The sequence below is a fragment of the Loxodonta africana genome, chromosome 24 (genome assembly GCF_030014295.1).
Source record: "Loxodonta africana isolate mLoxAfr1 chromosome 24, mLoxAfr1.hap2, whole genome shotgun sequence".
NCBI classification, from domain to species: domain Eukaryota; kingdom Metazoa; phylum Chordata; class Mammalia; order Proboscidea; family Elephantidae; genus Loxodonta; species Loxodonta africana.
The window spans coordinates 21,427,685-21,440,219 of record NC_087365.1 but is presented as its reverse complement, the minus strand read 5'-3'; the positions used below and the strand labels follow the sequence as shown (position 1 = coordinate 21,440,219).

Here is a 12,535-nt window from a genome sequence, read left to right as displayed (position 1 = left end):
GATTTTTTTTTTATTAACTTTTATTGAGCTTCAAGTGAACATTTACAAATCAAGTCAGACTGTCACATATAAGTTTATATACACCTTACTCCATACTCCCACTTGCTCTCCCCCTAATGAGTCAACCCTTCCAGTCTCTCCTTTCGTGACGATTTTGCCAGCTTCCAACTCACTCTATCCTCCCATCCCCCCTCCAGACAGGAGATGCCAACACAGTCTCAAGTGTCCACCTGATATAATTAGCTCACTCTTCATTAGCATCTCTCTCCTACCCACTGTCCAGTCCCTTTCATGTCTGCTGAGTTGTCTTCGGGAATGGTTCCTGTCCTGTGCCAACAGAAGGTTTGGGGACCATGACTGCTGGGATTCCTCTAGTCTCAGTCAGACCATTAAGTATGGTCTTTTTATGAGAATTTGGGGTCTGCATCCCACTGATCTCCTGTTCCCTCAGGGGTTCTCTGTTGTGCTCCCTGTCAGGGCACCTGAAGGATTTTATTCTCTGGAATTTTCTCTACAATCAGAAAAGATGGCCAAAAATATTCCTTTGGATATTCATTGTAATTGTCAGTACAGCATCTCAGTATTTGAAAGGATAAGCTTGGTATCAGTCATGTATTAGAACTAGGTTTTGTCCAAAACTAACACAAGCTCATTTTCTTTTATTTACGTTTTCTGCTGCCACAGTGGTTAAGAGCAAAAGGTTGGCAGTTCGAATCCACCAGCCGCTCCTTGGAAACCCTATGGAGCCATTCCGTTCTGTCCTATAGGGTCGCTATGAGTAGGAATCAACTTGATGGCAACATGTTTTTGGCTGGTGTTAGGACTGTTTCTTTTTTCTTTTTCTTAGTCTTCCCTCCCCCACAAGAAGCGTTAAGGCCAAATTTAAAACAGAAAATTACTCCTTTAAAGATGTGTGCATGCAGAAGAGGGTAGATTGTGACATTCACGATCCTTTCACAATATCAACCATTAACAAATGTTTTTATCCAAGAACTAACTAATTCGGCGGGGGAGGGGGGGTGGATTTTAAAGGAAAATGTGTCTTTTAAAAAATAATAATTTAATTACAAAAATCATCACTTAAAATTTTGTATTATTTTCCCATCAGTGAATTTTTTTTTCCTTTATTTTTTGTTTTACAAGTGTTTGGAAGGTGCTAAAATTTCAGGAACTATGTAAATATCAAAGTCACATACAATGAGCAAAAGGATTCATTTTAACACATGGTGTCTCCCGTTCCCAACTGAATGCCTCATTTATCCCTTCAGATATTGAATATTCCAAATAAGGCGGCTCCCTTAAACAAATTTTCATGTTTAGTGAAACTGGTTTGTTTTCCCCCACTGACCTTGTAAGTTGTATAATTGCAATGTATTATCTGTGTCACAATGCCCTTTAAAATGAATTTCTTTAAAATACTTTTCCCATTGCAAATGACCAGACTGGGCTGTTTTGAACACATATGTGCTGCACCAAAAAACCCATTACTGTCAAGTCAATTCTGACTCACAGCAACCCTATAAGGCAGAGTAGAACTGCCCCATGGGTTTCCAAGGAGTGGCTAGTAGATTTGAACTGCCGACCTTTTGGTTAGCAGCCAAGCTCTTAACCACTGCACCATCATATGTACCCTAGAATTTAATCTTGAAATGCAAAATTTTTTTCAGGCATTCTACTCTTCTGGATAGCAGCTATAGAAGTAGTTTTAAATTTAAGAAAACATCTCTTTCCAGTTGATTCTGGACTCTGCTATTTTCCCATAATCATCTCCTGTGGTTATATCTGTGCATAGAAAGCAGCTCCACCCCGCTGGCCACTCCCTACTCCCACCCCGCTGGCCACTCCCTACTCCTTCCTTCCAAACTGAGCGCACCAACAATCAAAACTGGTCGAACTTCCTCATCTTCTGTCAGACCTGGGAAGTGGTATGGTGAAGGAGAAGTTGGAGCAGAACTGGGCCAAAATGAGTTGGTCCTCTCGGAGCCTTCCTGAAGTTTAGATTCCCCAGATGCCAGAGGGCTACGGTGTGGCCATCATAAATGTAGTGTGTTTGTCAGCTAACTGGGTGTGTTCCTTCAACTCCAAACTCTTCAGCTACACATACGTGAAGACACTATGCTAATGAAGAGAAACCTGGACTGCACGTCAAAAGGCATTCAGTAGAAATATTAAGTGCCATGTCTTTAAGTTTTGAAGAGCAAAGCTTTGATGGACACATCCTTGGCTATTTTCAACTCCAGGCACATAGAGTTAGGGCTACACTAAGAATTTGTTCATTGATAACCACCAGCAAGGAGTGCCACTATTCCAGAGTGAGTTCAAGACATTCTGCTCTTTCTGGAGGGACTTGACTTAATGACATCTTTTCCCTGCAACAGGAGAACCAATCCAAATAGCTCTGTTGGAAGTAGGTTTCCAATAAGCCAATAAATGAAAGGGTCAAGACATGAGAGGATAGGAGAACTAAACCACAAACTCTTCTAGGCCATTCATCTGTTCCATTCTTCAGAGCTCCCTTTTCTGGACACAGATTCTCCTCTTTTCTGGTGGTCCCCAGGGTCCAGGGGTTGGCCTGAAGTCCACAGAAAACATCAGAATATCATGTCTTCTAGTAAATACTGAAGAGCCTTTGCATGTTACTTGTAAACACAAAATGCACCCAGCTGAGTGTGACTGGATATACCCAGTGACAAAAATGGCATGGCTTTAAAGCGTCCCTGGAAGGCATCATTTTGTCCCTGCAGAATTTTAATTTGTGTCTTCCTGACATCTTCGTGGAGGGGTCCCAGCAGAGCCTCAGCCATTATCTGCCCCAGGGGAAGGAGAGAGGCAGAGGGATAGTTGGCAGCCATGGCATTTTGGCAAAGCTGTATGACATTTGAGAGTTTGTTTGCTGCAAAGATATTGCTGAAGAATGACGTGACATATAAATGGTCACCGGAGACTGTCATTTTGTCATGCCACCCCTCTTTTGTGTCTCTTTGAAGATGGTTCCCCTCCATTAAAGTCCTGTCTGTTATCTCTTTTGCAACACCAGCTTCCTTTTTCACGGAACACCAGTACTTCTTTTGAAATACAGCAGTTGTTTTGTGTTTTTTTTGTTGTTGTTGTTTGTTTCATTCCTTAAGGGACTTCTTATATCTCCTACTTTGACTCTAAGTGGTTCAAACAATATGTATGCTTACAACAACCTTTAGGTGCCATTGTATGAGTCACATATCCAATTGAAAGCTCGATATTTTATTAAGAAAATAGGTAAGGCACTTTATTTTTAGCCTTTGTCAGCTAGCCTTATCCTTCTGAACTTCTCTTTCTGTTGATTTTATTGCAGAAAAATTGTAGCATTGCTTTTCATTGTGGCTTGAGATTTTATAATCTCATTCTAACATAAGGACATTTTATTTTAATTTAGATAGTAATTATCCTTACTTAAATTTATAGAATTTTAGAGTTAGGGGAGACTTAACAGTCATGGAATTGACTCACCTTGTTCTTGTTCTTAGCTGCTGTGGGGTCGGCCCCTGACTCATGGCAACCCCATCAACGATGGAACTACATGCTGCCTGGTCCTGACCATCCGTGTGATTGGTTGCAGATGGGACTGTTGTGCTCCGTAGGGTTTTCACTGGCTGATTTTTGGACGTAGATCACCAGGCTTTTCTTCCTTACTTGTCTTATGGTTGAGGAACTTAACCTGATTAGTTAGCACTGGCAGGAATGGAGACTGGATTGCTTGTGCTCCGACTAATTTATTCAGAAAACCAGTGTGTTGCCTGTCTTAATCCTCAAGGTTTTTCATTCTTCTGTGCTCCTCAGTAAGCAAGAAAAAAAATATGAGCAGTTTTGCACAAACAACCCAAGGCTGATGGAATAGGACTTGTGTATTTGACTCAATAGCAACAGCCATAGTCTAGCTGTAGGTTATATGGAACGAAGGAAAATCTCTGAGGGTCTGTTCTATGTCCCCAAAACTTTACTAGTCAGAACTATTTTTCAGGATAACTCACGCTACCAAAAACATCTTCATGTTTACAAATGGACCCCTGACCCCTTACCAAACTCCTTCAGAATTGTAAACTGACACCTCTTTATCCTTACCTTTTCATTGGTTTTCTTGGCTTTGACCTATCTTTGCCATGTCATTTGGTGTATCACAAACATTGAGCATTTGCTGCTTTTGTCTGCAAGGCAAACTTTTGGAGTTGAAAAGTTGATTCCCAGTACCTGCTCACTTGCAGTCTACCGTCATATCCTGAAACAGCCTGCCAAACGCCTTCATTGTTCCTATTCAAGCTTAGGTAAATTCCTTCACTGGGGATTTTTAAAATACTTAACGTAATTATAAATAATCCTCAGAAAAACACCCATTCACCTAACTCTTGTTTTTTATTAATTTCACTCTGTTAAAAATCTTTTATTCCTATGAACTAATAGATGTCTAGAAGATAACCCAAAAGGTTATGGTTTTATTGACCTGAAGGACATTAACCAGCTACATTTTTTTCTAGCTTTTTGTTGTTGTTGTTTAAATCAGACACATACATATAGGCATATATCAGCGTCTCATGCCCTCCTTTCGACTGTCTTTGTCTTCCTCCTGGTTTTGACACACATTTTTTGGCATGCTAGAAATTACACGTTGACCTTCATTATCATATTCTCATTTGAGGATGGCACAGTGGTTAAGAGCTCAACTGCTAACCAAAAGGTCTTCAGTTCGAATCCACCAGCTGCTCCTTGGAAACTATGGGGCTGTTCTGCTCTGTCCTATAGGGTTCTATGAGTCAGAATTGACTTGACTGGCCTCAGGTTTGGGTTTTTGTTTGTTTGTTTAATACCTGGTATGCATACCCCCCTTTTCTGTCCTGCACCAATAACAGACATCAAAACTTAATTAGGAGCAGGGCTCAGAATCCTTCTCCACACAACAATAAATGAGAGTTGTATTTGTCCTCCCTGCCCTATTGGTATATGTTTTGTTTTTATTCTGTGTGTACGCTTTTAAATATTGCTAATCACGCCAAAGGATATTTATTCCTGAAAGATAGTTACAAATGGACAGCCTCAGGGTCAAGTTCAGCACCAGAGAGATGGTTTGTTTTATCACAGGATTGTTTATTGTTTTGATTTGCTTACCTTTAGGAGGAGCAAACACTAGCCAGGTTTCCACATATCCCACAGCTCTGGGGTATATACATCCATCTGACTGTCATACAACTTTCTTTGCCTGACCCCTGAAGGCACTTGCATTTACTACGGTCCGTCCTCTACGGAATATCTTAGTTAGGTATTGAATTGCTTGAAACTTCCATTTGTATTGGCTTAGAACAGTCAAATGTGGGCAATTTCATATTATCTGACTTAAGCAAAAAACAAGAACCAAACAAAATTATATTATCCTAGCTGATCTTTTATTTCCAAAGCAATATATTTTCGATTTTGAATTGCTACAGTCATCAAAAAGAAATGTTGGCTTAATGCCTACTGTGCACAAAGTATCCGTATAGGTGCTAGAGGTAACAAAGATTTAAGTGTGCACCCTACTTTGGAGGACTTCATGGTGTGAACTGTCTAATTTTCTGTTAGACTATGACTTTTTTAAAGATAGAGGCTGTACTTTAGTTTTCTGTATACTCAACATGTGGTAGAGTCCCTGGGTGATGCCAATGGTTAACACACTTAGCTGCTAACCTACTAATCAAAAGGTTGGAGGTTTGAGTCCACCCGTAAGTGCGTCCAAAGAAAGTCCTGGAGATCTACTTCCAAAAATCGGCCATTAGAAACCCTGTGCAGGACAGTTCTACTCTGACCCACACGAATTTGCCATGAGTCAGAATCGATCCACGGCAACTGGTTTAATGTTTTAGCATATTTCTAATGTTCAGTGCATCTTTGTTAAATGAATGGAAGCTAGGAATAAAGGGAAGGGAGAAGGGAGAGAGAGAGGGAGGGAAGAAAGGTTCATACAAATCAATCTCTAACTAAAGATTTCCTTAGAGGACAGGTAGTAAATGCAAGTGCCATCAGGGGTCAGGCAAAGAAAGTCATATGACAGCCAGAGGGACATATATCCCGGAGTTGTGGGATATGTGGAAACCTGGCTAGTGTTTGCCAGTTTGAGAAGTACCTGGTAAAATGGGCTTATCATAGAAAGAAGAAAGTAAAACTATGAAAAAATAATTTTTTTAAATACTATTTTATTTCTGAGTTTTATACTACAAAATATTCTTTAAATCCATCTATTGAAATACCTTTGGCCCTGAATGACATTGACTTTGGTTTATTTCCAAAATTGAAACCAATGTCAGAGGAGATAAACATTCCACCTAAAGTAATTTCAAACAGAAGGCTTCGAAGGCAGTTACCAAGTGTTCTCATTAGTAGCAGCGTGATTGGAATGATCAATGTTATATGATAGGTATTGGGAGGTATGAACTCTGCTATCTATTAAAGTTACCAATATGAGGACCTTTATGTCATATTTTTCATTTTTTATCCAAGAGATCTTCTTAGAACTTTTTTTTTTTAATAATCACTATTGAAATTATCAAGGTATATGTTTGAGTTGATTTTTAAACAGTTTATAGTGAAAATAAGCACTCCTATTTACAAGTTTAGGAAGAATTTTCTGTGTAAAACTCAGATCTCACCAGAAGAGCAAATAACCAAATTTCATTATTGTTATTTATTTCTTTTCCTGGAAAATGTTGGTGGAGATTTAGCTATAGTCTTCCCAGAATTTGGGTCATTTTGAGGAATTTATTGGCTGCATAGACATTTAAACTGTGGTAAACAGTCAGTGCTAGTTTTGCCATTTACAGATGACACACTTCTCGCAGTTCAAAAACAAATAATGCTCCAATCAATAAAATTAGAATTTCTAGATGTCGTGGTTTTACCTCTCCGTGTGTAGTAGTAGTGAAAGGAAGGAAAACAAGTACTTAATACACCATCGGTGAAACAATAAATTGCTAGAACTTTAACAGACAGCAAATTGGTGATGTGTATTAAAAGAAGCCTTAAAAATATGCATAGTCTTTGAACAAACAATTCTACTTCTGAGAGTTTATCCTAAAGAAATAATTACAGATGTATACAAAGACAACTATCAGAGTATTCGATACAATGTCATTTACACCAGTGAAAAATTAGAAACGATTGGAATGTCCAATGCCAATGAGATACTACTTAGCCATTGAAAGCCATGTTATAATTAAATATTTATTTGCATGGAATTTATTTTCACGAAACAATGTTCATAATATATTTAGTTAATTCAGTTCAGCTAATATAAAAAGGAAGTTATTAAATAATACAAATATATAAAATATATGTATATACATATATGAGTCTCTCTTCATAAAAGAATTATGCACACCCAAACCCAACTCATAACGACCCTATAGGACAGAGTAGAACTGCCTCCCAGAGTTTCCAAGGAATGCCTGGTGGATTTGAACTGCCGACCCTTTGGTTAGCAGCCGAGGCACTTAACCACTATACCACCAGGGTTTCCCAATTATACACACACATATGTATTTTCCCCCCAGAAAACCCAACATGAGGATTTTAACAGTAGTTACCTCTGAAATAAGAGTTACTTGTGTTTAGAAAAAGTTTTTTTCCTGTTTATCTCATTTACTGATTTCTCTTCAATGAGCATGTACTACTTTTAATAACAAAACTGTTTCCACAAAAAAAGAAGTGCTGCTCTCCAAATATTATTTGGCAGGGACTTCAAAAATTTTAGTTTTTTTTTTCAGTAGTCCCAGAAACGCTGGTGGCCTAGTGGTTAAGAGCTATGGCTGCTAACCAAAAGGTCGGCAATTTGAACCCATCAGGCGCTCCTTGGAAACCCTATGGGGCAGTTCTACTCTGTCCCATAGGGTCACTATGAGTTGGAATCAACTCGACATCAGTGGGTTTTTTGTTTGTTTGTTATTTTTTTTAGTAGCCTCACATGTTCTGTCATTTTGAGGCTTTGATTGTTCAGGTTGAAGAAACAAGTTGCGGTGATGAACCAGAGTAGCTAGGGTGGATTGCTCTGTGTGTTATATGAAGATTACTATGATAAAGATAAAGAATAATCTCAATACTTAATATCAGTCTCCTCAGAAAATGTATAACAAAAGGAAAATTTCTAAGTAGAATCTGGGTAAACTACAGGTTAAGTAATATTTCTTCCATTTGAAGTAAAGTCATTCTAAATATGTATTTTAAATACTTCTTTAAAAAATTTTATTGTGTTTTAGGTGAAGTTTTACACAGCAAATTAGGTTCCCCTTTAACAATTTTTATACAGATTGCTCAGTGCCTTTGGTTACAATTTTTACAGTGGGTCAGCATTCACATTATTCCCACCCTGTTCTGTTGCCATTGCTCTATCTTCCCTTTCCTTCCTTCTTGCCTTCTCATCTTTGCTTTTGGGTAAATGTTGATGTTTTGGTCTCATGTAGTTAATTATGTAAGGGAGCACATTACTCACGGGCGATGTTGTTTATTTTATAATCTAATCTACTATTTGACTGAAAGGTGACCTTCAAAAATAGCTTCAATTTCAAGTTCAAATGGTATCTTTAGGGTGATAATCTCGGGGGTTCCTCTAGTCTATCGGTCCAGTAGGTCTGGCCTTTTTGAGAAATCTGATTTTGTTTTACATTTTTTTCCCATTCTATCCAGGACCTTCCATTGTATCCCTGGTCAAAATGATTGGTGGTGGTAGCCGGGCACCATCTAGTTCTTCTGGTCTCAGGTTAAAAGAGGCTGTAGTTCATATGTGCTATTAGTCCCGTGGCCTAGTTTCTTCTTTGAGTCTTTGATTTCCTTTATTTTCTTTTGCACCATATGAGTAGAAACTGATAGTTGTTTCTTAGATGGCTGCTTGCAAGCTTTTAAGGCCCCAGATCCTACTCACCAAAGTAGGATGTAGAACATTATTTTTCTGAGTTTCATGTTATGCCAGTTGACTAAGTTGTCCTCTGTAAAGACCTCCTTTTATATTAGCACTTAGTTTTTCATTCCCAGAAGAGACTCATTTGTGGTCATCCTCATTTTCTATTTATGAGAAAATGATCATTATTTGAAAACACTATTACTTCCTTTTAAATAGTAAAACCACTTTTGAATAACTCTTCTGGTTATAAAGGTAACATCTATTCATAATAGAAAATTTGCAAAACTCTGAAGAACACAATGAAAGCATAAAAATCACCTCTGATTCTATCACCCTGAATGGAGCAGTGGCTAAGCACTGGACTGCTAACCAAAAGGATGGGTTTTTGAACGCACCCAGCTGCTCTGAGGGAGAAAGACTGGGTCATTTGCTCCCCTAAAGATTGTAGCCTAGAAAACCCTACAGGGTAGTTCTATTCTGTTGCATGGGGTCACTAGGAGTCAAAAACCAACTCGATGGTACCTAACAACAACAACAACCTTTTGATGTCCGTCTATACAGAGTCCCTGGGTGGCATGAATGGTTGAGCACTTGGCTAGTAACTGCAAGGATGGCAGTTAAAATCCACCCGGAGGCACCTTAGAAGGAAGGCCTGGTGATCTGTTTCTGGAACATCATAGCCACTGAAAAACCTATGGAGCACAATTCTACCCTGATACACATGGGATCACCATGAGTTGGAATTGACTGAACGGCAACTGACTTGATTTTTTTGGTTGGCCATCTACAAAGCTGATAACCATTCTTATATTTAAAAACAGGAGGTTGGTGTTTATCTATTTAAATCCTCTCAAAGTCAGTAGGGCTCATATAACTATTTGTAATGAAATGGAATATTCCTAGACTATTGTTTATTCCATATTAAAACACAACTGTGGCTGCTGTCCTCCCACTGTGGATGCTAACGGAGTTTTCTAGGAAAAAAAAAAAAAAGCAACATGATACTGTCAACTCAAAAAATAAATAAATTTACATGCTTATCTCTTCATTTTCTGCAGGACAGATATCTGTGGATGGATTTATGCGCTATCTCAGTGGGGAAGAAAATGGAGTCGTTTCACCTGAGAAACTGGATTTGAATGAAGACATGTCTCAGCCTCTTTCTCACTATTTCATTAATTCCTCGCACAACACCTACCTCACAGGTATGAGTTTATAGTTCTTTCGCTATTGCTTTGGCTGATCTCACCAAATTTCACTAACCTCTGCTCTGTGTTGTTCAAAAGTAAAATTGTATTTTGTTTTGTTTCCTGTGAAATACCCTTCTGAACCCTGGGGCCTTCTACCACCAAAATCTCCAGTTCAGATACTTTCAGCAGTATCATCATTTCTTCAGAAATTATCTCTATTCTAAGATTTCAATGTTTCTAAAACAGAAGATTTCAAAGAGCAGCTTGAGAAAACAAAGTATTATAATAAAATGTGCAAAGACCCGTAGTTAGAAAACCAAAAGGGAAAAATAAGCTCAGCATTTCTTAAGCTGAAAGATCTGAAGAAAAAATTCAAGCCTCAAGTTGCCATATTGAAGGAGTCTATGGGCAAAATGAAAACGCTGGTGGAGTAGCAGTTAAGTGCTATGGCTATTAACCATAAGGTTGGCAGTTCCAGTTCACCAAATGCTCCTTGGAAGCTCTATTGGGCAGTTCTAATCTGACCTGTAGGGTCGCTTTGAGTCAGAATTGACTTGACGGCAATGGGTTATGGCCAAAATATTGAATGACATGGAAAGCATCAAAAGAAGATGGAAGGAATGTACAGAATCACTGTACCAAAAAGAATTGGTTGACATTCAACCATTTCAGAAGGTAGCATATGATCAAGAACTGATGGTATTGAAGGAAGAAGTCCAAGCTGCACTGAAAGCATTCGCTTGAAAAACAAGGCTCCAGGAATTGATGAAATACCAATTGAGACAGCTTAACAAATGAATGCAACGCCAAAAGCACTCACTTTCCTATGACAAGAAATTTGGAAGACAGCTACCTGGCCAACCAACTGGAAGAGATCCATATTTGTGCCCATTCCAAAGAATAGTGATCCAACAGAATGTGGAAATTGTCAAACAATATCATTAATATCAAAAGCAGATAAAAGTTCTCTGAAAATAATTCAAAAATTGTTGCACCAGTACATTGTCAAGGAACTGCCAGAAATTCAAGTTTGATTCAGAAGAGGACGTGGAATGAGGTATATCATTGCTGATATCACATGGATCTTGGCTGAAAGCAGAGAATACAAAAAAAATGTTGACCTGTGCTTATTGACTATGCAATGGCATTCGATTGTGTGGATCATCACATATTGTGGATAATCTTGCAAAGAATGGGAATTCCAGAACACTTAATTGTGCTCATAAGGAACCTGTACATAGACCAAGAGGCAGTCCTTCGAACAGAACAAGGGGATACTGCACAGTTTAAAATTAGGAAAGGTGTGTGTCAGGGTTGTATCCTTTTACTGTACTTAATCTGTATGCTGAGCAAATAGCCGAAGAAGCTGGACTACATGAAGAACGTAGCATTAGGACTGGAGGAAGATTCATTAATAAACTGCGATATGCAAATGACACAACCTTGCTTGCTGAAACTGTAGAGGGCTTGAAGCACTTACCAAAGAAGATCAAAGACCACAGCCTTCTGTATGGATTACACTTCAACATAAAAAAAAAAAAAAATCCCCACAAGTGGACCAATAATCAGCATTATGATAAATGGCGAAAACATAGAAGGATTTCCTTTTACTTGGCTCCGCAATCAACACTCATGGAAGCAGCAGTCAAGAAATGAAACATCTTATTGCACTCGGCAAATCTGGTGCAAAAGACCTCTTTTAAGTGTTAAAAAGCAAAGATGTTACTCTGAGGACTACAATGCGCCTGACCCAAACCATGATATTTTCAATGAATAAGGAAGACTGAAGAATTGGTGCCTTTGAATTATGATGTCGACAAAGAATATTGGAGCCCTGTTGGCACAGTGGCTAAGAGTTCAGCTGCTAACCAAAAGGTCGGCAGTTTGAATCCACCATCCGCTACTTGGAAACCCTATGGAGCAGCTCTACTCTGTCCTATAGGGTCGCTATGGGTCGGAATTGACTGCACAGCAACAGGGTTTTTTTGCCAGAAGAATGAGCAGATTTATCTTGGAAGAAGTACAGCTAGAATGCTTCTTAGAAGAGAGGATGGCAAGACTTCCTGTCACGTACTTTGGACATGTTGTCAGGAAGGAAAAGTCCATGGAGAAGGACATCATGCTTGGTAAAGTTAGAGGGTCAGTGAAAAAGAGGAAGACCCTCAATGAACTGGATTAAGGCCCTTAATCACTTCTACTCAAAATTAATTTCTTTTTGCTTAAGAGCTTAACCGAGCTGTAGACTTAGACTGATTTGTGAATGATTTAACCTTTGCTCTGTTGTAAATAGCACAATAAAGGAAGAAAAAGCAACAATGCCTTTGTGAATTTGATCCTAAATGGAGCATTGCCATCTGTGGTTTTTGGTAAATCATTAAAGAAAAAAGAATTTTAAAAAATTTGACTCTAAGTTATATCGAGATGTCAATTGAACTGCAACCTGCATGTTCAT

At 38.6% G+C, this 12,535-nt stretch overlaps 1 protein-coding gene across 5 annotated transcripts in view; it reads left to right on the top strand.

The window, feature by feature from the left end:
- Positions 1-12,535, top strand: part of PLCB1 (phospholipase C beta 1) — an 845,524-nt gene that overhangs the window by 616,197 nt on the left and 216,792 nt on the right. For all 5 annotated transcript variants that reach the window (XM_064275782.1, XM_064275783.1, XM_064275785.1 and 2 more), the window contains exon 10: positions 9,952-10,098. In XM_064275782.1, coding sequence (XP_064131852.1) covers positions 9,952-10,098 — 147 coding nt within the window. The remainder of the gene's footprint in view (positions 1-9,951; positions 10,099-12,535) is intronic.